At 39.9% G+C, this 24,322-nt stretch overlaps 1 protein-coding gene and 1 non-coding gene across 14 annotated transcripts in view; one reads left to right on the plus strand and one right to left on the minus strand.

The window, feature by feature from the left end:
• The window catches only part of LOC122227738 (SSX family member 2 interacting protein), a 42,741-nt gene extending 19,333 nt beyond the window's left edge, over positions 1-23,408 (minus strand). For 2 of the 13 annotated variants that reach the window (XM_042952428.1, XM_042952427.1), the window contains exons 1-5: positions 23,205-23,408; positions 17,408-17,459; positions 2,493-2,624; positions 1,418-1,587; positions 737-949 (exon numbers count right to left, since the gene is read on the minus strand). In XM_042952428.1, coding sequence (XP_042808362.1) covers positions 737-949; positions 1,418-1,587; positions 2,493-2,535 — 426 coding nt within the window. In that variant the 5' untranslated portion in view covers positions 2,536-2,624; positions 17,408-17,459; positions 23,205-23,408. Of the gene's footprint in view, positions 1-736; positions 993-1,417; positions 1,588-2,492; positions 2,625-5,318; positions 5,390-17,407; positions 17,460-21,533; positions 21,695-21,777; positions 21,915-23,204 lie in introns of those variants that run through there. The other 11 variants (XM_042952430.1, XM_042952419.1, XM_042952420.1 and 8 more) reach the window with 10 other exon arrangements.
• LOC122228925 lies at positions 3,465-3,571 on the plus strand. Its single transcript, XR_006206811.1, has one exon. It is a non-coding gene; the product is annotated as a U6 spliceosomal RNA (small nuclear RNA).
• Positions 23,409-24,322: the final 914 nt, after the last annotated feature.

Here is a 24,322-nt window from a genome sequence, read left to right on the forward strand (position 1 = left end):
TGAAGCCTCCTTTTACCTCCAAGAACAATTAATGACGCAAACAATCTTAGTTCAATGTATCGCCTTCCACTGGACTACAATCTCCTTGAGAGCAGGGACTGGGGTTCACTCCTCTGTAAACCCATTGAGCCTAGCACACAAAATACTCAATAAATTCTCCTCAACAAATTGAATGAATCATATACTAGGAGAGATCAGCAACTTTTGCCACTGAACACACTTCTGTCCACAGAGAAATACCTGATTTTGGCCCAGGTCAAACCCTGAATTAGAAGACTTCCTGGAAAACACTCTATACTCTGGGCTGTCCTAATAAGCGACCACTCCTTAGGGGAAAGGCTAAACAGCCCCCGGTTATCAATATCATTGCACGATTATTCACTATCTACTTAAAAAACACTCAGCCAAGGTTATCCAGATATAAAAAGTTTTAATGCAGAATTACTGCCTTCTTAGGCTTACAACTCTGAGTCACTCTAATTCATAAGACCTTCCATAGGCCTCTCTGATTAAAATTAAAGTACTATCCACAACCCACAGCCTTTTTATAACCTGGAGGGTATACCAACTACCCCCTCCAGCCCACCACAGCTCCCCTGTCAAAATAATCTCTAGCCTGTAGGCACCATAGGATGTACAGAGACCTAAAAATATTAAACAGAAAACATTGTTATCATTTGGCTTAGCTTATGAGACATCTGCCTTATTGAAATACAGGTCGACATGCAATTTCTACCTTAAGTTTTGCATAGCAGTTCTGCAGATGGTCCATATCACTTCCCAGTTTCAGATTCTGTGTTTCTACATTTTCCTGAGCTAGAAGGTTCTTCCGCTGAAGTACAAGTAGCTCATTCATACAATTTAAAACAGCAACTATATTTAATTCTCTCTTTGTGTCTTTACCTTTGGATTCTTCATATAATGAAGGAAAACCGAAAGTAGTCAATTCCTGGTAGGAGAAAATGTTTTCCTCAAAGTTGGTTATCAGACAACTAAGTATAGAAACAAAAGACAGAAATATTTTCTGAGAAATCATAAAAACTACCCTGAGTTAAGAAAACTGTAAATATCCCAAAGGACAAAGAACAGAGAGAACTGGGCTCTTTTAGCCTCTGCTCTGCAATTGCCTGTATCCTGGAGCAAGGCACTCAGGTTTCTGCATCAGTAAAATAAGGGAGAGACTCCAAGTGGAAGAGCCCCTAGGGTGATGTGCAGGCCAACCTGCTCCTGACAAAAACATTTACCATGTATCCAGACTAGATGATCACGGTGGTTCTCTGCATTTCTAGTGTGTTTAAGTCCCAGGCCGATACACAACAACATACATGCGCTTAACAAGTGTTTTTCTCATAACTTCGATATGTTCTATTATATAACATGATTTATGCTATTCTTCTCACAAAACATTTTTTTTTACCTGATCAAGATATGAAACACTTTGTTCAATATTCTCCTCTGTGCAGAAGGCACTGAAAAAACTGTGCACATTTTTTGATAAAGGTATTGAAGAACATAGCACTTGCTGTGAGTATAAACTTGATGGAGACATCTTTGTTTCTGAGGTATATTGACAGATATTTTTGCTTTCTGAAAGAATAAAAGGTATTTACTTAAACAATTTATAAAACACATGCAAAGAAAACTATCTCCGTTACCAAAGATGTTGAATTATATAAATATTTTTTAAAATTTTCAAATTCAGACAAAGCTGGTTTTTGTAAGAAAACTACACAAAATTGACCCTTGAACACTGCACTGACTTCCAACACAGCTGAAAAATCTGTATATAACTTCTGATTCACCAAAATTTAACTACTAATAGCCTACTGTTGACCAGAAGCCTTACGAATAACATAAGCAGTTAACACATATTTTGTATGTTACATGTATTATATACTGTATTCTTCCAAAAAAGGAAACTAGAGAAAAAAAAAGTGTTATTTAAAAAATCATAAGAGAAAATAAATATGCAGCATGGTACATTTATCAAAAAAAATTCTTGTATAAGTGGACCCACAAAGCTCAAATCCATGTTATTCAAGAGTCAACTGTACTTTTTTTTCAAAAAGATACAACTATCAAGTGCCCTTAGGAGGCATGTTAAGATACAACAGATTCTTAGTTTATACTATTTCAGATTTATAAAAATAACAGAAAAAAACCACCTATGTCAAAGTTTATATATTAAAGGAATAAATCAAAGTGTACTGAAGTAGCCAATAAACTCATTTCAAATGCATAAACGTTTCTCTCAAAAATAGTAACAATCAAACTCATCATCCGTCAAAGGCATTTAACCCCACTTAAGTATGGCACAATTCTTAGCTTTCCCAGATAATTTTTCTCAAAATAAAAGTTTAGATATTTTACAATTATTTATGTCTCTCTCTAGTCACATCTTCAATATCTGTGGTAAATCATTTTACAGTTTCATTTAAAAATCCACCTTTACAATTACTGATTTAGTTTATACTTATTTTAGACTCAGGTACCTGAAGACAGATCTGGATCTGTAACAGTCATCCACTCTCCCATAGCAATCACCAGAGCCAGGATACCTGAGGAACCAGTTCAGCAGTGAAACATTCAGTCCAGCTGCTGTCACTCTTCTATGTAGGCATCTCCTTAAAAAGCAAAATAACAGCATTTAACCAAAAATAAAAGCAAATATAAAATCAATGTGTAAAAAGAAGCATTTTGCATTATTTACTCCGGCACTCCCATGGTAGAGCAGAATGATAATCTGTGGCCATGTATGCACGTGTGTGTATGTGTGTTTAAGAATCAGGAGTAAAGAGGGATGCCTGGGTGGCTCAGTTGGTTAAGCATCCAACTTTGGCTCAGGTTATGATTTCACGGTTCATTGAGTTCGAGCCCTGCGTCGGGCTCTGTGCTGACAGCTCAGAGCCTGGAGCTTGCTTCGGATTCTGTGTGTCCCTCTCTCTCTCTGCCCTTCCCCAATTCACACACTGTCTGCCTCTCTCTCAAAACTAAATAAACATAAAAAAAATTGTTTTTAATTAAAAAAAAAGAATCAGGAATAAAGAGTTCTAGTAAAGTATTCATATTTTTTCATATACAAAGTACACAGTACATGATTTGACTCAGAATATAAATCTAGGTACAGCATTGTTGTACTAATAGATATTTCTATATTATATTCTCTAAGATAAAGTACAAAGCATTTATACAGATAAGAGAAAGAAAAACTTCTTAAATAGCATTCTCATTTTTTGTTTTTACTAACTATATTAGCAAAAAAAAAAAAAAAAAATTAATTGCAATTCCCAGTGGTGGCACAGATGTAGAAAAAAGCATACTCCCATACACTGCTTGCCACAAAGATCACATCAATTTATACAACTACCAGCGATTTGGCAATATGTACCAAATCTTAAAAATGAAAACACATTTTGACCTAGAAAAATTACTTGTAAAGTTTCACCCTGATAAAATAATGATTTATGCTCATTTCAACAGCACATATACAAAAATTGGAACAATACAGAAAAGATTAGCATGTCCCCTGTGCAAGGATGACACACAAATTTGTGAAACATTCCATATTTTTTATGTGGAATTTAAGAAACAAAACAGATTAACATGAGGGGAGAAAAAAGAGAGAGAGGCATAATAGGAAAAAAGACTCTTAACTACAGAGAACAAAACGAGGGTGATGGAGGGAGGTGGGTGGGGGGATGGGCTAGATGGGTAATGGACATTAAGAAGGGCACTTCTGATGAGCACTGAGCATTGTATTTAAGTGATAATCACTGGATTCTACACCTGAAACCAATATTACACTCTACGTTAACTAACTGGAATTAAAATAAAAACCTGAAAGTAAAAGAAAAAAGATTTGTACAAGGATTCATCTACAAGTTGTTCTTGAAATCAGTAATAGCTTGTATGTTCCACAGGAGACTGGTTAAATAAATGACACATTTATACAACAGAACACCTTTAAACACAACCATGTGGAGTTAGGGTGGTTAACAAATACATGAGAGGCCAGAAATATGTATGAATGAGGTGGACTAAGTATAAGAACCTTTCATATAACAGTTTCAGCCTACCATCATTTCCACTTTTTTATAAAGAAAAATGGAAGAAATAAATACTTCTACACCATAAAAAAATTCAAATGAAATTTTGTGTAATCTCCTAATGTTAGAAGCTAATTAGAAAATTATGCAAGTACCCTGTGGAAGGGGCAGTGGCTGGAAGGAGGATGTGAAAGAGCCTTTTCCACAGTGATCCGAGATGGCTGCACAAGTATACACATTAGTACAATCCTTCAAGTTGTACACTAAAGATCTGTGCACTTAACTGGATGTAAGTTACACTCCAAAAACATTTTTTAATAAGCCAAATAAAAGGCCGGATCTGGACTATGAAACAAAGAGTTCGCAGCCCATTCTGAATATTTAAGATTATGGAAATATTCATAATGTAATACTGAAATGAGAGGAAAATTTTCATTCATTCAATATATTTTTAATTGTGCTACTGTGTGCCAGGCACCCTCTTCTAGGCACAGGGGAAGCCCTGCTCTCAAGTTTACATTCTGGAGGGGGGGGGGGGGGGTAGAAATAGATAATGAGACAATAAATTAACCTAACACAGAGTGATAAGAACTATAAAGAAAGCTAAGCACAGTAACGTGAGAGTCCTGGAGTGGGGGTATCTAGATTCATCAAGGAAGGCTGCATCGAAATGTTGACATTTAAACTGAGACCTAAGTGATACACAGTCAGCCACAAGATGTTCCAGCCCAGGTAAAAGAAACGAACTTGGTAAGAATGAAAACCATAAAGAAGGCCAGTATCTCTGAAGTACACAAGGACAGATGGTAGGAAGGTAGATTTTCTCAAAGTAGCAATGCAAAGCCATGGAAGGCATTTAGGCAGTAAATCAACAGGATCTTCTCTAGGCTTTGAAAAAGATCACCTCAGCTCCTCTACCCCCTGAATATATTGCAGGTGGGCAATAATGGAGGCTGGAAGATATGAGGCTACTGCATGAGTTCAGGCAAGAAGACACTTTTACATTACAGCTTGAACAGAAATAGACACAGGTAGATAAATTAGCGATGTGTTTTGGAGATAGAATCTTCAGGACTTGGAAGATGGGATGAAAAATACACAGAAGAGAAATCAAGGATGATTTCTAGGTCATAATAGCAGCCTATAATACATACTAATGCAAATTATGTTATGTGCTGTATTACATGTTACAATGTCACACACATACAGGTGGTTACCCAATCCGGCACCAATTTTTGCTATTTTTCTACTCATGTGCCTTAGTAAGAGCACCTTGAACTATTTTGCACTTCCCTCTGTCCTTAAATGGGTGCCTTCAGGAACAGGATAAGCAGGATAAAGGTCTACACCAAGAAAGACAATGATTTCACTTTTTGCTTTCAGAGCTAGCAGCCATAAACAAAACAGGATCTAAGGGACAATAAACCCGTCTATACCAGCCCAGCTCTGCTTTGGTTAAGTTACTTAACCTCTCCAAGCCCTACTTTCCTCACTGGTAAAATGACATAATAATGGCTTACTTCATGATTTTCCCTGAGGATTAAGTGAGCTCAAGCACATAAAGAAGTACTTAGCACACGACTCGGCATATGGGACACACATAATTACTATGAGTTGTCATCATCACCATCACCATCATCATCATCTGGACACAGATCTGGACTGCTTGAGATAAATGACAGAAGATTCCATAATCTATATAACAAAAGGCACGGTTGCTCTTAATGATAAAAGTTGAACACAAATCCTGAGAAAATGTGGAGGCAGATATCCTCATAAAAACACAAATTTTCAGTGGGTTAATTCTTTGTAATCATTACATAGAGGGGAGGCATCATATCAGAAGAAAATAGGCACTTTCCCAAGCCCTTCTTGTTTTTGTTTTGTTTTGTTTTTAATAAGACACAATACTGCCTTAAGTACCTTTTGTCTTCATACATAACAGAAAGATCAAACACCAAAATGTCTGCTATACATCCATTCTTTAAAATTGTAATTTAAGTCAGTTATTCTTCTTCTGTGAATGTAGCTCTGTCCACTGTCTACAGGTTTAGACAGTGAATTTGTTAATTAAAATAACAAAAACAATAAGAAACAACCAACTGTGAAATATTCAGGTCTAGTTAAATGTTCACAATAAAAACCGAAACTCCACTTTGAAGCTCTACCAAAAAAAGAACTTAACCAACAGTATCTGACTTCACACAATCTAAAAGTTTCTAAGTATCCTCTTCTGTTCAATGATGCACCAAATTATACGCCAGAATGCTTGTAATAAAAGAATTTGCCCAACCAGACTATTAATCAATATACATCCCCAAACCAAGAGACTAAGTTAAGCAAGTTATTTCTAGCTCAACCACAGCTAAATTTCAGTAAGGTTACCAACTATTTTTTATAAAGATATTATAATAAATCAGTATTAACTTCAAAAGATAAAGAAAAAAGCTAACAGGAATATCTCTGCTCTGCATAAACCTAACACCATCACAAGTATTTCAACTTTGAAAGCTTCAAAAGCAGCCAAGAAGGACCCCATTAAAGCCAAGTGCTGAAACACACAATGAAAAGTTCCACATAATAGATAAATCAAGTCATAGCAAATCATTACACAGTGAACCATGAGCACCCATGACAAGTCACATAAGAACAAACTTGGTTATACTAGCATTGTTATTATAGATTCACTATAGAAGGAGAAAAGGAAAAGGTCTACAGTAAATCATTTCACATTCAAGTAAACCGCAACCCCCATTTCTCTCCATATACCACTGGTTAGGGAAGCTGTCTGGTTTCCAAGACAGATGAAATTCATGAATGAATTTTATGAGCAAATCTTGAAGATTAAAGAATTTAACCATCCTGTAAAAGTCCTTTCATTCATCTAAAATTGTTGAGGAATAACCTTGAAATAAATTAAAGAAAGAAAACATCCATAAAGTAATCCATAAAAATTCTTTCTCCTATCCTCTACATCAGAGAGTTTTATTCCCTCCTCGTGGGTAACATATATATAGACATCTAAAAAACTTTCTTGATTCCAAGTATTTCTCAATGTACATTCCAGTAAGTCAGTCTACATAACAAAAAATCTTACTAATTTCAGCGAAACTGTAGTAATTTCTGTAAAAATGTTACCTTACTCTTTTCTGAAGAACTACTTTGGCTTCCTTAATATGTTGCCAAAGTACCAATGCCATATTTCGGGTATAAATAAGCAAGGGTACTCTAGTCTTTCCTGGGTAAAATGATTATGCAGAACTTAAGAATTGTCTAGTGGCATTTTCTAGGTTAGAATCCTAACAGAAAATTGGGAAATAGTAAGACATCTGAAATTAACTGTACCCTTTATGAAAAATGAAGACTTTAGTAAGTTTCATAAGTTTATCATTCTTCATGTCAAAGCATTTTCTTTTATATATATTTATCTATATTACAGACAGAAAACTTGGGCTCAGAGAGGCCAACAGGATTGCCTGAGGCCACATTTCTGGTTGGTTGTGAAGCCTGGACACACACAAATCTGTCTTCAAAACTGCTCTTTTCACTCTGTCACCAGGTAACCTTTCCACACTGTTCACTCAAACCTCTATATATAGAAAGACAAGAGTTAAAAGTAGAATAGAATAAAAAAGATTTCCATCAAATTTATTAGAGAACAATTCCCATAGTTCACCTGAAATCATTCTACTCAGAGCATACAGTCCTTAAAGGAACATATCTACTACCTAAATTGAGGCATATGCGTAAACTTTTCTGCTATGCCATAAACAACAGCTTTTATCCTCATTTAGAAATACTTTGCTTTCAAAAGGTTTAAAAACAATTCTCAGAAATGAATTCAGTTCTATAGAAAGTTTAACGAGGGTGGAATCACTCATCTTACCATTCTGTATTCTAGAGTAAATATTAAGACAACATCAAAACCAAAAGTTTGTAGATGTTTAGCAAAAACATTTGTAGTTCAGGTTAATTACACCCATTGTTTTTTGTTGTTGTTTTGTTTCCATCAGAAAAGTTCCTTGGCTGGTTATTGCTCTTCCTTTTATACAAAAGACTCTGGGGGGTCTCAATATACAATAATCACTTGTAAAATTTGGGAGTAGGCAACCTCTAAGATGACTCCCAGTTACCCCTGCTTCCTGGTGTGCACACCTTTGGGTGCCCTTGCTCCTTGAATGTGGGCTGGATTCAGTGGCTAGCTTCTAACAAAGAGAATACACCAAGAGGTGACAAGATTTCTCTTCCATATTTGGGTTATAAAAAGGCTGTGGCTTCTGTATAGGATCATTTACCACCCACTGCCTCTTGGATCCCTCTTTCTGTCATATTGTGAGCAGAGGCCAATGTGGCAAGGAGCTGATGTCTCAATGTCTCCAGCCAATAGCCAGTGAAGACCTGAAGCCTGCCTAGACTCACAGAAGTGAGGTTAGAAGTAGATCCTCCCCCAGTCAAACCTTGATGACTGCCGCCTTGGTCAACATCTTCACAGCAGCCTAGCGAGGGATCCCGAGCCAGAGGCACCCAAATTAGTGATGGACAGAAATTGGGAAATAAATGTCTGTCGTTTTAAGCTGTTAAGTTCTGGAGTCATTTGTTATGCAGCAATAGATGACTAATGCAAGTAAAAAAAAATATGTATACATTTTGCGTCCCTCCTATAATTTACATGTATCTAGCTGAAACGTAACTAAAGTGACATCATATACGACAAGTGCAACAATCACCTTTACGACAATATCATCCAGTAGGGCAATTCATCTGTCCATATTATTATAGGCAGTTGCCTCCCACGAGTAGTTTATGAACGTCTACAGGAAGTTATGAACTTTCCTATAGGGTTGGGATCTTTGTATCAAACAGTGCCTGAAACAAAGCAGGTGCTCAATAAATGTTTATAAAATGAACTGCATCCCACATTCGGCCCACTCACTTCCAACCTGTGTGCTCCACCTGGGCTTTCATCTCTCACCTAACCCCAAACTAATGCTTCTTCAAAGCCCAGAACAACCACCATCATCCCCTCCGCACAGCTCACGAAACTCTCTTCTCTAGGTCCTCTGTATACTTACTAATTTGTGTCATCGTTCCTAGCTAGACTCTCACGTACTACAATTTTTACATTCCTGTATTCCCTCCACTGATCTTAACAGACAGAACAATACTCAATAACTGATGATAAATTAACATGTTCATTCTGGGAAGCAAAGGAAAACAGCAATGGAAAAGATGCAAAAGATGTGAGTCCTTCAGAGAAAAGTATTACTCTCTTCATCCCCCAAATCTCTAACACAACTACCAACTGAAAAAGAGCTCAGCAGAAACATTAGTATCTTGATTACAAGATTTCCTTCACACAGTACAATATTTTAAGTGTTCTTTTCAAGTTCACTTGAAATTCAAGCTTGAGAAGGTGCAATTGCCTACCTAATCGGAATTCTAAAACTTCAATCAAGTGTCAGAAAATAATAGCTTTTCATTACAGGAATGTAGTAACACTCACTATACCATCTAGGCTTCTAAATATTGCACAGGATTTGTCACAAACAGCTAATTAAAGTCTTCGCTAATATCTCACAAAGTTAGAGTCACCAAATTGTCATGTTAAGAAAACTGTTAAAACTATGTCTTTATGTATTCGTCCTATCTTACAAATTCACTCATAAAAATTAAAAATTCAGTTATCAGCATATTTTAAATAGATGTTATTACTCTCAAAAAGCAAATGTTATTACTTTAAAAACTAATACTACTATCTATATTTTTGCTCCAAAGACGACTACAGATTTAAATTCCATTCTAAATACTTCTACTACCTTACACAAAACCACTGAGGTTTGCATATCAGTGTAGAAACACACCAAATTCAACTTAGAAAATCTATCTTTTATAAATTTAAAATCTAAAGTAACTCGTCTGAGTGGCACAGTTTAAAAGTATAGAAATTTTCCACAGAAACAAATTCTTCATAACTTAAGTTTGAATAGATATTTGGATGGCTGAAACTCCAAATGTGGCATTCCCTTAACCATCCCTTCTGTTGAGTCTGTGGCTACGAGGAGGCCTGAGAGTTCGGGAGTACAGTGCCAACAGGGAAAGCCTCACAGGCCTGAGCCAGACAGACTAGGATCACATCCTGACCAAGTCTCTCCAGCTGGTTTCCTCACCTGGAAAACGGGGTAGCACTCTCTGTTTGGAGGGTGGTTGTGGGTATTTAATGACATAATAGGTGAAGAACTAAGCACAACATAGCTAGTAGTTAAGGAACTGATTTAACAAACATGTGCCAGAGGCTGTTCTAAATGTTTTACATATGATGTCAATTCTCACAACAATCCTGTATCATTTCCTTTTTACAGATAAGGAAATTAAGGCACAGAAAGGCTACCCACCCCCTCCCTAGACTCCAGAGCCCATTCTCTTAACCAACACATGCTGCTGCTTTAGTGGATGAAAGGCTCAGGAAGCAATACTCCTACCAATTATTAAAGGCCACCACTCATTAATCCAGATCTCCAACTGGGCAAAGACCGCACAAAGTAGTGTGAAGACACAAATTATGGTCAAATATTTCATGTATATCCTTTTGGGTTGAGGGATACAATCTTGGTGAAGCTCCAAGCCAGAATCTGCCATTAGAAAGCCACCCTCTTAGTAGCTTCGGAAGCAGGGAACCACATGCTATATTTTAAACTTCTTATATACACCCTTGAACCAACTGTTGCTGCAGTATGAGTAACAGTATGGTATAATGGTTAAGAGCACAGGATCCAAAGCCAGACCACCGGGTTTCAAACCCCGGTTCCACCACCCACAAACTAAGTGGCCCTGGACAGAAATCTCTGAACTTCATTTTCCTCATTTGCAAAAGGAGAGTATAGAGTCTTTAATCTCAAAAGATTACTAGATGGGTAAATATATTTAGTTTTAAAAATTATTTAATAGCCTTATTAAAAGTTTATGCATGTGCAGGGCTTCGCATAAGGTCTTGGTTACATGGTAAGTGCCCAGTAAGTACTCAATAAACGTTAGCTATTACTAGATACTTTACTAACTTGGAAAGATTTTACGATATTTTGTTAATAATAAAAAAAAAAGTTGCAGAACAATTATCTAACATGACCTTATTTGGTCTTTAAAAACTCCCAAAACTATATAAGTATATACAGATAGATATAAATTCTGCTCTATAAAGACAGAAATTTGTTATAACAGAAAAAACTAGAAAACAAGAACAACCTGTGAGTAGAAAAGGGAGGGGGAAGAGCCAGACTTTATCCCTTTCATTTACACACAGATCTTATGCGTAATCGTTAGTTTTTTGTGTCTTCCAAGTTTTCTGTAAGTGAATGTGTTTTCCTTACAATGATGAAAAAAAATCCACCTTTTTAAAAGGCAATTACAATGATAAACATCTGCAGTATCTTAACAAACAAAAGCAAGCAGCCCTGTTGGGCAAAAACCAGTGAGAAATTATACAAAAGTCCTACAGCTACTCAGATAATCAATTATGTAAGGGAAACAGAACTTTAGCAGTGGTCAGTAGTTTGTAGTTTTAGATGGCGATCTATCAGTCTGTAAAAATTTGCAATCTGTAAAAGGCTTCTATTACTACATATCCCATCATACAAATGAGCAAGCATACAATAATGACAACAAACTGGAGACAATCTAAACGTCCGTCAATAAGCAGTTAAATGCCAATACAGATAGTTTAGCCAAAAGATGGGCTACTTTGGGATTATTCAAGAAGATCTGCATGTACAGCATGAAAAAAAACCCCAGTATGGATAATATCAATAGTATGATCACCATGTTTCATTAAATCAAACTATATAAATACTACCCAACTCTAGGAGAAAGGTCTAGAAAAGTTACAAACTGTTACTAACATGACAATCCTGTGGGATGAGATGGCTGGGTGTAGGGTGGGGTGGACCCTACCTCCATTCACTTCTTAATAGGACATTTTGATATAGCTGGAGTGTTTTAGGAGCATGGATTATTTTGTAGTATCTTTAAAAGCAGTGGGCTCATGCACAATTAATGATAATGTATGAGGAAGTACTCCCACCTCAATCCCAGATGGTAGCATCCCTACCCTTTAGTGGAAATATCAACTTAGACAAATGATAAGCTCTCTCCACCTATCAATTACATTTCTAGCACCTATCCCACCTATTCACACGTACAAGTGAGCAACGGTGACGCAGTCTTCACAATGATGCCCTGCTTTGTTGGAGTATATCCATGGGGATCTAGCCCATCAGGGAAGACCATCCCCCACTGCACTGCTGTGAAGAGTAAAGACAGAGTACTGGCACACCTAGCAAAAGGGACTATCCCTCTGGCTCAGTTATAATCTCAATTTGGTAGGAGACAGAAGGGAAATAGATTGACACGGATTTATAACTATTAAGATTCTTTTCAAAAAAGAATGCTCTTACTCTATTGATCTTCCATGACTCAGCAATAAGATGTACTTCCTTGCATCAGGAGAGCAGTTTATTAAGTTACATAAGGTATGTACTTAGAGATATTCCCCATCACCTGATACTTCATTATACACTGACTTGCACTGCTTATGTTTTTATCTGTTCTGGTCATGGCTCCCCAATCAAATTGTTAGTTTGTTTCAGGACAGTGTCACTTCAGGAAGCTGCACAGGATATTGAAACAGCACTAGACCAGGTGTCAGGGGCTAAGGTTCTTGGGGCCACTTCTGTCATTCACTGAGCAACCTTGACCTAGTCATCATTTCTCTGGTTTTCAGTATCCACATCTGCAAAATGAGGAGGCTGAACTAGGTGACTTTTAAAGAATTTTGAGTCTATTAACTATATTTTTTTACATTTCTCATGGGACCTAATATGGAGTTGAGTACAGCTATTCATATCAAAATTTCCTCTTTATAAAAATGTGCACACATGGTCTTCACAACCGTATGTTTAGCAAAAGAGATTCTACCTAATTCTAACAAGATTAACTTTTTTTTTTAAGTTTATCTATTTATTTGAGAGAGAGAAAAAAGAGCAGAAGGGGAAGAAAGAGAGAATTCCAAGCAAACTTCAAACTGTCAGTGCAGAGCCTGATGTGGGGCTTGAACTCACAAACTGTGAGATCATGACCTGAGATGAAATCAAGAGTCAGACACTTAACCCACTGAGCCACCAGGTGCCCCTAACAACAATAACAATTTATTAAGGATAAACCATTAACTAGGAAAAATTTAAAGCATTTTAATATAATAACTCATTCAATCTCACAACAGCCCAAATAGTTATCTTCCCCCACCCCATTACAGATGACAAAACCGAGACCCAGAGGGTTTTCTTGCCCAAGGTCACACAGCTAGAGTGTGACAAAGCCAACATTCAAACCCAAGTAGTCCAACACATTAACTATTACACCTTACTGTCTTTATTGTAAGAGAGGAGGGAAAACACAGTACATGAGTTGCTTTTCAAACTGAACACAAACATAAGTACTCACTTTTCTGCCAAGTCACCTTGAGACTACATTACAATTAGTAATTATTCCAACTGAGCAACTGGGATGTGAAGTATATAAGCACAGACAAAACATTCCATGTTATAGCAATTAAAAAAATTTTTTTTTAGTTTTTTTTTTTAATGTTTATTTATTTTTGAGACAGAGAGAAAGAGAGAGCATGAACAGGGGAGGGTCAGAGAAAGAGGGAGACACAGAATCCAAAACAGGCTCCAGGCTCTGAGCTGTCAGCACAGAGCCCGATGCGGGGCTCGAACCCACAGACCGCGAGATCATGACCTGAACCGAAGTCGGATGTTTAACCGACTGAGCCACCCAGGCGCCCCCAAAAATTTTGTTTTTAATCTAGTGAATATAGACCCCAAATTGCCAAGCTTTCCTGGAACTGCCATTCCCTTCTGTTTGTGTTTCCAGGTCACTTTGCATTAACTTTTTTTTTTTTTTTTTAATATTTACCTTTGAGAAAGAGAGACAGAGCATGAGTGAGCAGGGAAGGGGCAGAGAGAGAGGGAGAGAAGTAGGCTCCAGGCTCTGAGCTGTCACCACAGAGTCAGATGCAGGGCTCCAATCCTCGAACTGAAGTTGGATGCTTAACCGACTAAGCCACCCAGGTGCCCCCACTTTGCATTAGCTTTTACAACACAGATCTCACTGTAATGAAACTTGTCTCCCACTACCTAAACTGACCTACTGGTCAAGAGGCCTGGCATTGTACTGTTTGTACTCTGCTTTGCTATGATGTATCATAAATGAGCCATGGTAGGATCCAGTAAAACGTTTGCTGAATAAATGTCAGTTAAGTTCAATGACATATTAGTGTGAGGTATGCTACTTTAGTATGATGACAGACAAGAACCCACATTTAAGCCATAGTGCATCTCAGAATGGCTTTCAATTTAATCTTGATTGGTGCCAGCTCATAGAAGCAGCAAGGTGATCTAGTGTATGAATCAAGAGCACGATAATTTAGGGGCGCCTGGATGGCTCAGTCGGTTAAGCGTCCGACTTCGGCTCAGGTCATGATCTCACAGTCCATGAGTTCAAGCCCGCATCGGGCTCTGTGCTGATATCTCAGAGCCCGGAGCCTGCTTCGGATTCTGTGTCTCCCTCTCTCTCTGCCCCTCCCCGGCTCATGCTCTCTGTCTCAAAAATAAATAAAACATTAAAAAAAAAAAAAAAAAAGAGCATGCTAATTTAGAGACAGTATACCAATTTCAAATTCTTCCAGTATACATGTAGGAAAGCAACAATCATATTCTTACAAGAGGATTGTTTAGAACAAAAGAGAAGCACTGTTTTAAAATTTATCTTACTCTGTAAGGTTTAAAGTCAGCTAAGAAGTCCAAATAAAAAAGTTACCATTTATCGGTATTTTGTTCCTAAAATAATTACGGTAACAACACATAGTAAAGGCAATGGAAACAGCAACAACAAAAAACCCACCATAATTCATGAATCTGTAATAGTGTAATCATGTATAATAGCTTTCTCAATGATTCAGCCCAAATTCAATCATTGGTTATAGTTCTCAAATTGTGGTCTCAGGATGGGCATCAGTAGCATCTAGAACTTGTTGAAAATGCAAATTCTCAAGTCCCATTCCAGGTCTAAAGATTTAGAAACTGTGGGAGTGGGACACAGAAAATCAGTGTTTTAACAGAAACTCCACAGGATTCTGATGCATCAAGCCTGAGAACGTGGCTTATACTCTACAGAATGTGTTTCAGTGTAAATTAGTATTCTATTTATGCACTTAGAATATGGAATACCAAAAAGGAATTCTTACCTATGGGTGCTACAGAATGGATTTTGAGAATAATGTAAAAGTGTTCCAGAGTACTACATGAGGGTTGAAAATAACAGTCCTAGAGAACCTGGCTAAGGCTCAACAAACCTTGGAAGGTAGGGAGAACCTTTGAAAAACAAAGTTTGGCAGCTGAAATTCATATATCCCATTCATATACTCTACAACCTAGCAAGTCCCCTTATACGTATAAATCCAAGAGAAACTTGTGCATCTCTGTGCAAAGGGGCATGAACATAAATAGTGACATTCTTTATATGAGCCAAATAGCACAAGAGCATAACCCTGGGGCAACCCAAACACCCAAGAGCAACAGAATGGAAAAAAAAAGTGGGGCATATATGCAAAACAGAGTATTAGGCAGCAATCAGAAAATCCCAGAGACACACAACATAGAGGAGTCTCAGCAATACCACATGGATGAATTTTGCATTATAGTAAGTGAAAAAAAAGTCTCAGAAGACAGGGCACGTTAACATAGTTGTTAATTGTGTATGTGTTTGGAAAACCCACAGATGCCATAAAACTGTATTTTAAAAGACACCAAGGGAATGATGAATAGAAGATTCAGTAAACAGTTGCCTCAGGTGAGACGGGTAGGGAAAAGGGCTGGAAGGGCCTATATGGTTATACAGAGGTTATTGTCAAGGCACTACTCTTATGTTAGGTGGTGCCTATTATTAAAACTAAATAAATAGATTAATTATGAGAATGTGTCCTGAACCAAGAATACAACTAATTCTTTGTATCTGAAGTCCTTTAATTTTTTTTTTAAATACATAATGTCCCTCAAATATGTCAAACACTAAATTCTACCTGGTCTGGCTATGAGGCACCAAGAGCCCTGGGTCCTCAGCCTGACAACTCCTAAGGCAGGGATTAAGCTGTTTTGAATCACAGGATCTAAAGCTAGTGATTCTTCCCCCTGAAAGTATAAAAACAAGCAGTTTTGGCTATAGTTTCAAAGATGTATGAAGCCATACAGATCTACAAAGGATGCATGGACAGGGAGTGAAGAACTGGAACTCCTATGCCAGTTAATTACAAGAAACCAGTAGGAGAGAACAACTCTCAGCCGAGTGGCTCATCAGCTATGCCATCCTTACCATGGCTCTAGAAAGGAGCAGACAGAACACCATTTATAGATGGAAGAATCTGAGACAGATTAAACTAACTTGCCCAGTTACAAACCTGGGAGCAGGAATGAAAATCCAGCTATTTAATAATATGGAAGGTAAGAATAAAAACTAGCTATTAATGATTCCAAAGCCTCACAGATCCTGGCCTCCTCTTGACACTCAACACGTATCCCAAGCAAATGATATGAATTCTGCAGGCCCATCTCTTCATTATAAAATAACACAGCTGATGACGGGTTTACTTATTGATGATTTCTAAGATGTCTTCTTGCATTTTATATTCTAGATCTTTTGTGTGGGGATATTTCTAAGACTTGGGTACAGAAAAGAAAGAATAATGTTGCAGGTGCCAAACTTTAGACAGGAAAGTACAGACAAGCAGATGACAATCTATTGGCAAAGGACTGACACACTCAAGACTGGGACCTTTACAACCTAGACTAACTCTCAGATGAAAAGCATATGCAATAGCTGGTACTCATCTTGGATTGTAAGTAGCTACTGACCACTCATTAAAACCCTATACATGATTGTATGTAGTGCTAGGATTCCTTTAGAGCAATATTCTTCTAGCAATCTCAACCCAACTCGATGTTTCCAAAACATTAAGGTTCCATTCTCGGCAGCCCTGGCACAAAAATATTAATAGCCAACTACGCAATTAATGGTCAGGGCCCGGCTGATGGACTTAGCCATGATGATGAGGATCATGAAGGACAGATAAACACTTTGGAAGTTGGACTGACAAACACGATGACAAGTATACAAAAGGGAGGCATTTATTCTCATGCGAAAATCTGTCTTTGGTACTAGACAGGTAACAGTGTCACTTAAAGAGAACAGAGGAATAAGATTAATAAAATCAGGTGTAGTTAAGTATGTGATAATGAGCTCAGTGTAGAACTTACCGGGTTTAGAGATGCCCTCATGAGACATTCAAACGGGGATAAACTCTAGGGCCTGGAGATCAAAAGACATCAGGGCAGATCTAGGAGTCGTCAGCACATATGTGGTACAGAAAAGAAGAGGCAGCAGAAAGAACTCTAAAGAACATTAACATGTAGCCGGTGAATGAAGGGAACCTGGATATACACTGGGGGAGATAAATACTGGGGTAGGGGGTGGACTCTAGGAAAGCTAAGGGAAAAGAAATTTTTAAAGAAGAGGGGGTAATGAACAGCAGCAAAGGCCATGAAAGGGCAAGATCTGAATAAAATATGGTGGATTTGGCAATTCGTGACTTTATGACAAAGGTGAAGAAATCGGATTTCAGAAAAGTGATGAGCAAATATGAAAAGGAGACAATAAATCATTTTCTCAAGGTTAGTTTCCCAGAATGTGAAAACTGAGTTCCTTACATGTGGAGACTTTATTAGATGCTCACAGATCTGCTAGCAACTCAAAAAAATAAAAACATTCTGTCCTTAAGTTAGTTCTTATTCAATTGCAGCATTTTTATATCAAATAGAAATACTAAATAATAAATGTAAGTTATTTTTCTAGGCACCATTATGGATATTAACATATTATTTAATCACAACTCTATGAAGTATGTATTATTCCTAACTTACAAATAAGATGACTAAGGACAGAGAAGATAAGGTCAAGTAATAACTTGTCCAAGGTCAAAGTAGTAGTAGAATGGTCAAAACCAAAATTCGACTCAGGAGAGTTAAGAGGGAGGGAAGGGAATATAGGAAGCAAGAATTAACAGATGAGAGCTGTAAATATTATTGGCTAACTGGCTGTAGCTTAATTTCTACTTAAGAACTTTTTTTTTTGAGATGGGGATGGGGGGGGGAGAGGGAGAGGAACAGAGGGGGGGGAGAGAGGGGGGGAGAGAGAGAGAGAGAGAGAGAGAGAGAGAGAATATGAATATCTTAAGCAGGTTCCACACCCAGCAAGAAGCCCAACTAGGGGTTTAAGCTCACAACTCTGAGATCAGGACCAGAGCTGAAAACAAGAGTCAGAAGCTTAACCAACTGAGCCACCCGGGTGTCCCAAGAACTTACTTTTAATTTAAAAGGCAATTTGTGTCTTCTCTCATCTTGGAATCCTACAGTGCTAGGGCCTTTGTTTTTTAACAGCCCTTAATGACACTTAGTTTCTGTACTGCATTATAATTTTATTTCTCTTACTGAACTACAAGTTGCTTGAAAATGGAGCTATATCTTATTTATCTTTGTATCCCTATTCCCCCAATCTTGAAAGTAAAACATCCTCGATAAAAATTGGTTCTATGAATAATCACTTTTCTTTCCTACAGTTTCTGGGGGCTTCAAAAACTATTTTTAACTATATTTAACTGTTGAGTAGGGCTGAGGTCTCTTAGATTCTACTTAGATTATCTACATTCACAACATTTTCAGATCATTCAAATTACTGACTTTGGCAGAAATACCCTTCTAAAAATCTAATATAATTCTCCTGGATAAAAACCATTTAAAAGCGGGGTGCCTGGGTGGCTCAGTCAGTTAAGCGTCTGACTTCGGCTCAGGTCATGATCTCACAGCTCGTGAGTTCGAGCCCCACATCAGGCTCTGTGCGGACAGCTCAGAGCCTGGAGCCTGCTTTGGATTCTGTGTCTCCCTCTCTCTCTGCCCCTCCCCTGCTCACACTCTGTCTCTCTCTCAAAAAATAAACACTAAAAAAAAAAAAAAAATGTATAAAAAACCAAACAAAACCATTTAAAAGCTCCCTAGCATCTGCTGGTCAAAGGTCATAGCTCTGTTCTCTAACCTTATCACTAACACACCCCACCTGACTCCAACAACCAATCCACTAGTATTTCCCCAACAGTATATTGGGCAGAACTTGACACCATGCACTTACCAGGTGAACTCCTTCTCTGTCAAAACACAGCCGAAATTCTCCTTTCTGAAGCCTATTCCTAGTTGCAATTTTTCTTTTCTATTTTTGCTCTCTCCCTCCCTACACTGTTAATTTCCTACAAAACAAACTCCTCAAGGCAACACTCATCTTTTTTATCCTTAGGTCTGGCAAGCAGCAGCTCAGTGTTTATTAAAGCATAATTCAGTACATCTGCTGGTACTATGTATACTACTGACCCACCATCAAAAGTAATGATTTTAGGTTGTTTTCCATTAGCAATAGTGAATGGTGCACCTCTCTAGGTCACCTCTGAATTCAAGATTAACATCTACCTTCATTACCAGCTAATCATAATCACCATCACTAAAGACACAAAAAGCCCCTCACAGTATCAAAACTCTTTGTGTCTTGAGCGCAACAAACCAACAAGGCATATTCACAGCTATTGCAAAATGTATGAAAAGAAACACTACTTAAAAAGCTTTGGACTGGCTCCGATTTAAGGATGTGAAACGAACTAAAATCACACACTTGTGGGGCAATGTCTTTGACCTTTTTATCTGTAGGCACATACTACACATATAAGGCTACTTTTGTCTACTTTTATAATGTCCACCTTTTAAAAACCTGCTTTGTCAAAGAGCAGCTAGGTCGGGTTTTAGGAGAACCCATGAGTATATACAATCTTTGTGCCGGTCTTGAGGCTTCTGACAAATCATCTGAACAGTTAACGTTTTAGTTCTCATATATATGCCACCTCGGCATGCCTGGAACAGAACGTACTTTAACAAGTCTTGTCACAAGGCACAATGTGTTATGAGGAGATCTTCACATTTCAGCCTAGAATAACAGTCTTTGCAGTTATCTTCAAGCTGCTTCACCCATGTTACTTAATCCTAGGGCTTTATTATCTACATTGCACAGATGGGGAAAGAGGAGGGAAGGAAGGGATAAAACGACTTGGCTGAAGAGGCCCCGCAAAGTCACTAAACGAGCCTTCATTTTATCAGCTGCTAATCCTCTTTTCAAAGAACCATTTTGTTTGAGGAACTTTCACTGACAGCAAACAGAACTGTGGGTCAAATTGGTCATTAGCTTTTTTACTTGTTTAGTTTGAATAGCATAAGATTCCTAGGCCTCTGTGTTATGATAGCTATAGGAGAGGAGTTTTGATGGAAGTTCTCTCTGAATCCAAGTTCATAAATCTACCTCTAACTTCTTCTAAATTTCAAGATAGCTTGACTTCAAGTTTAAAAGCATTTTTGTCACTCTCCAGATCTCTCACTCTTTTCAAGTTTTATTCAATCTCCTAAATGTGTCAAGTCATACCTACCTTTCAGCTCAAGATCAAGCTACCAGAATTTTCTTCTACCTAAAGAGTAAACCAATTCCTCCTGAGCCATGCAATGTTCCAAGGCATCCATCTTTCACCACCAACTCTACAGCCAGACTCTAATCTGTGTTAGGGAAGCCCTAGCAATTTCAAACTCCAGGCCGCTTCCACTCAGTTTAGATCCACTCTTGGAGGAGTGCCTCTTCTAATCCTCTCCCCCATTATGCCCCACCCACGAAAGGGAAATCTCGATTCTCCCAGATTCAACAAGAACTGTTATCAGAGTTGCAAGTAATGACAATCTGGCAATCACAACTACGGACCTTGAAATGAGCTAATAATCTAAAGATCACCACATTACACGTGCTAGGAACAAATTATTTAGCAGATTCCATTTCTTGGGCCCAAGTGGCTTGCAAAACAGGGCGATCAGCATAGGCTCAAAAGCGGGCAGGGAGCTCACAATTCGGCTTACCGTTCTCTACTGTTAAAATTCTACACCAAAATATTTTCACACTTGCCTGCCTTTTGGATGATGTAAGCTCTTCCCCTTGACTTTTAACTAGACCTCTATCGGGGATCTCTTCCCCCGCAGCAGCCACGGGCCGCTCAGTCAGTAACTCATTCTAAGGACTGCCTCTTGCGGCTCGCCCCAACAAATCCCGAAGCCCGCATGCCCCGCAGCCTCCGCTAGCGACACACCGCAGCCCCAAACTGGCCATCCCCTCCTCCCCCACGTCGCTCGTCATCCCACGCCAGGCGCCACCCTCTCTCCATCCGGGAGAGGATTTGGGGCTCCGCGGTCCGGATTCCTCCCGGGGGCGCAGCGCTGCGACCGCTGGCGGGAGCGGAACCGCGCTGGCACCTACCTCCCACCTCCTCCTCCAGCCACGGCCGGGGTCAAAGCTCGCCCGCCTCCTCCAACGGCCCCAACGGCCGCGCCAAGCCTCTCGCAGAGGAGCGGGGCGCCGAGCCAGGTGCCGGCGCTCACCTCCGCACCCGCCCTCTGGCTCCCAGCCGGCGCCCACCCCAGGCCCCGCCGGTGCCCCCGCCCCTCTCCGGGCGGGCGCGTCACAATCCCCGTTCGCGTGGCGGGGGGGGAAGAGTTCTCACCGTCACCGCCCCCGAGAGCGGCGGGGGAGGCACCGCTCGCCGTCTTAAGCCGACTCTCGCAGCCCTGGGGGCCCGCACAGGCGCCGCGGCACGCAGCGCCCCGCGCCGGCGGCCCCGCCTCCGCCTCGGGCTCCCGCCTTCCCCGCCCTTGGCCGGGCTCCGCTCCTCCCCTCGCGGCCACCCCCAGCCTGGGCAGGTTCTCTAGGTTCCCACCCCGCCCCCGCGCCGCCGGCGCCGCAGGCTCAGCCGCCTCCCATTGGCTCCTCCGGTTGCTAGGCGATGAACAACCGCGGCCTGCATTGGCCCCCAGAGTCTCCTCCACCCCCTCCAAAAAAACCTAGAGAAAAAGAAAACCTTATCCCTAGAGCCGGAGAGGGATGCGGGCGCAGCTGCGGCTGCGGCACCTGTTACGCCCTGTGATTCACCCGGGCCCTGCTCCCCGCCCCCTCCTTACGCCCGCGGGGCTGGGGCCCCTGGGCTCCGTGGGGGAAGCGGGTCGTGGCTGCTTCAAGGCACGTGCTCCGAGCCCCAGTGAACCCCAACACCCACCCTAGAAGCAAAAATGAAGCATCCTAGAAGAGCCACGTGCGCTGGCAAAAGTGGAGAAATAAACCGAACAACAGCCGGCACCCAGAATTAGGTCAGGCCCAGGGGAAGGGAGGTTCAAGCGGGGGGAATCATGGATGCAAACAACCCAACCCGGGGAAAGTTACATGTAAAATTAGGGCAAAGAAACGGACCTGGGCAGAAGACAGCGAGAAAACTGACGATGGCACTCGTGAACTAGAAGTTTATGCAGAAATGTCCCACACCCACTCAGCAAAATATGTGCAGAGAAAATGAATGCCTGTGTTGCTCCCGTAGCGGGGGTCAAACCGGCTCCTCCCCTCTTCCATAGCAGCCTAAAATTCTCCAGGGAGGAAGAGGGGCCGGAAAAGGAAAGAGATCAGATGGTGAAGTCGCAGGCATAGGAGCGGAGTTAGAAAAAACACAAAGATGTGCTTTGATGGATTTTGTTTGTTTTTAGTGGAGCCAATGGATTTACTCAAGAGGAGAGAAACAGGTTTGGTATTTTAAGGAGGCTCCTGAGAGCTCTTGGAAACCTAAATTGAGACAAAAACAAATATTAACACTGAAGAACAAGGGAGGGTGTAGTGCTCCCACCTCCCCCGCCCCCAATGTACACGCACAGACCCCCAATCCTGGATGAAAGATCAAGGCGAGAAAGTGAGCACACCATGGTGACAGCTTCAGAGTCCAATGAAATCCTCTTTGCTTTTGGCCTAAGCCATCAGGAGGCTGGCTAGATGTTGTTAAGCATAGGTGAATGACAGCCAAATAGCCTGTTAGGGGCCATCATCGCAAGCTCGCTATTAGCGCAGGGCTGATGGGGAGGAAGAAACCAATTATCACCAAAGATTACTTACCTATCCCCTAACCCAGGCTACCGATACGGGGGCGAGGGGCTTAGTCCTGTTCCCAAGAAGGGTTTCGAAATTTCAACTATCCATCCCTCAAAATCCCACACCCCTCCCCATCCTAAGAAGCAACTTAATATGACAGTTTTTCCTTGAAATACCAAGGCTTCATTTTGGCCATTTCCCCTCACAGTTAAAAAGGGAGTGCTCACTCTTCAACAGGTATAAGAGTTGAGCTCAAGCAATTCAAAAAGCAGCCTCTGGCACACCCTATTGTGACCTAATCACTAACAGACTTGGATTCTAAGAAAAGAAGGCTTGGGTCAGGCTGAGGTCTGGAAATTCAGTCGTGCCCCCACCCCCAAGGATGAATCAGGTCAGTCTGAATAAAACAGTGGTCTTCGATTTTTTGGTTTCAGGAACCTCTTTCCATTCCTAAAAATGATAGAGGGGACCAAAGAGCTGTTGTTTATATAGGTTATATTGACACTTAGCGTACTAGAAATTAAAACAGAAATTTAAAATGTTTATTTAAAAAAATAAAAATTACATCTTAACATAAATAAGCACATTTTAATGGAAAATAAGTATATATTCCCCCAATATAGTAAAGAGTGATATTAATTTGAAAGTTTGCAGATATCTTTAATGTCTGGCCTAATGGAAGACAGTTTGATTATTCCATCTGCTGAGTTCAATCTGTTGCACTATTTCAGGTCACCTTCACTACACGCTCATAAAAGAATGGTAATAAAAAGGGCAAATAACATTGTAGCATTATGATTAAAATTGATTTGACTGCAAACTTCCTGAAAGGGTCTTGGGGATCGCCACCCCCCTCCAGGGTTCCTAAGATTACACTTTGAAAACAACTGGTCTAAACCTGTCTCGATACTCTGTCCCTCTTTGTTAACTGGTTTAGAACCTGAGCATGTGACCTAATTCTGGTAATAATGTGAAGTAAGAGGGTGTGGGACTTGGAGGAAGAGTTTTATCCCTGAGAACCCATAAGAATTCTTTTCCTTACCTCTTGCCTTGGCCATCCTCCAGTGAGCAAGATGTGTTTGGAGCTGCTGTGGTATATCCCTCAATAGTGAGAGAAAAACAAGAAGAATTCAGGAAAAGCC

This window comes from Panthera leo, chromosome C1 (genome assembly GCF_018350215.1).
Source record: "Panthera leo isolate Ple1 chromosome C1, P.leo_Ple1_pat1.1, whole genome shotgun sequence".
NCBI classification, from domain to species: Eukaryota; Metazoa; Chordata; class Mammalia; order Carnivora; family Felidae; genus Panthera; species Panthera leo.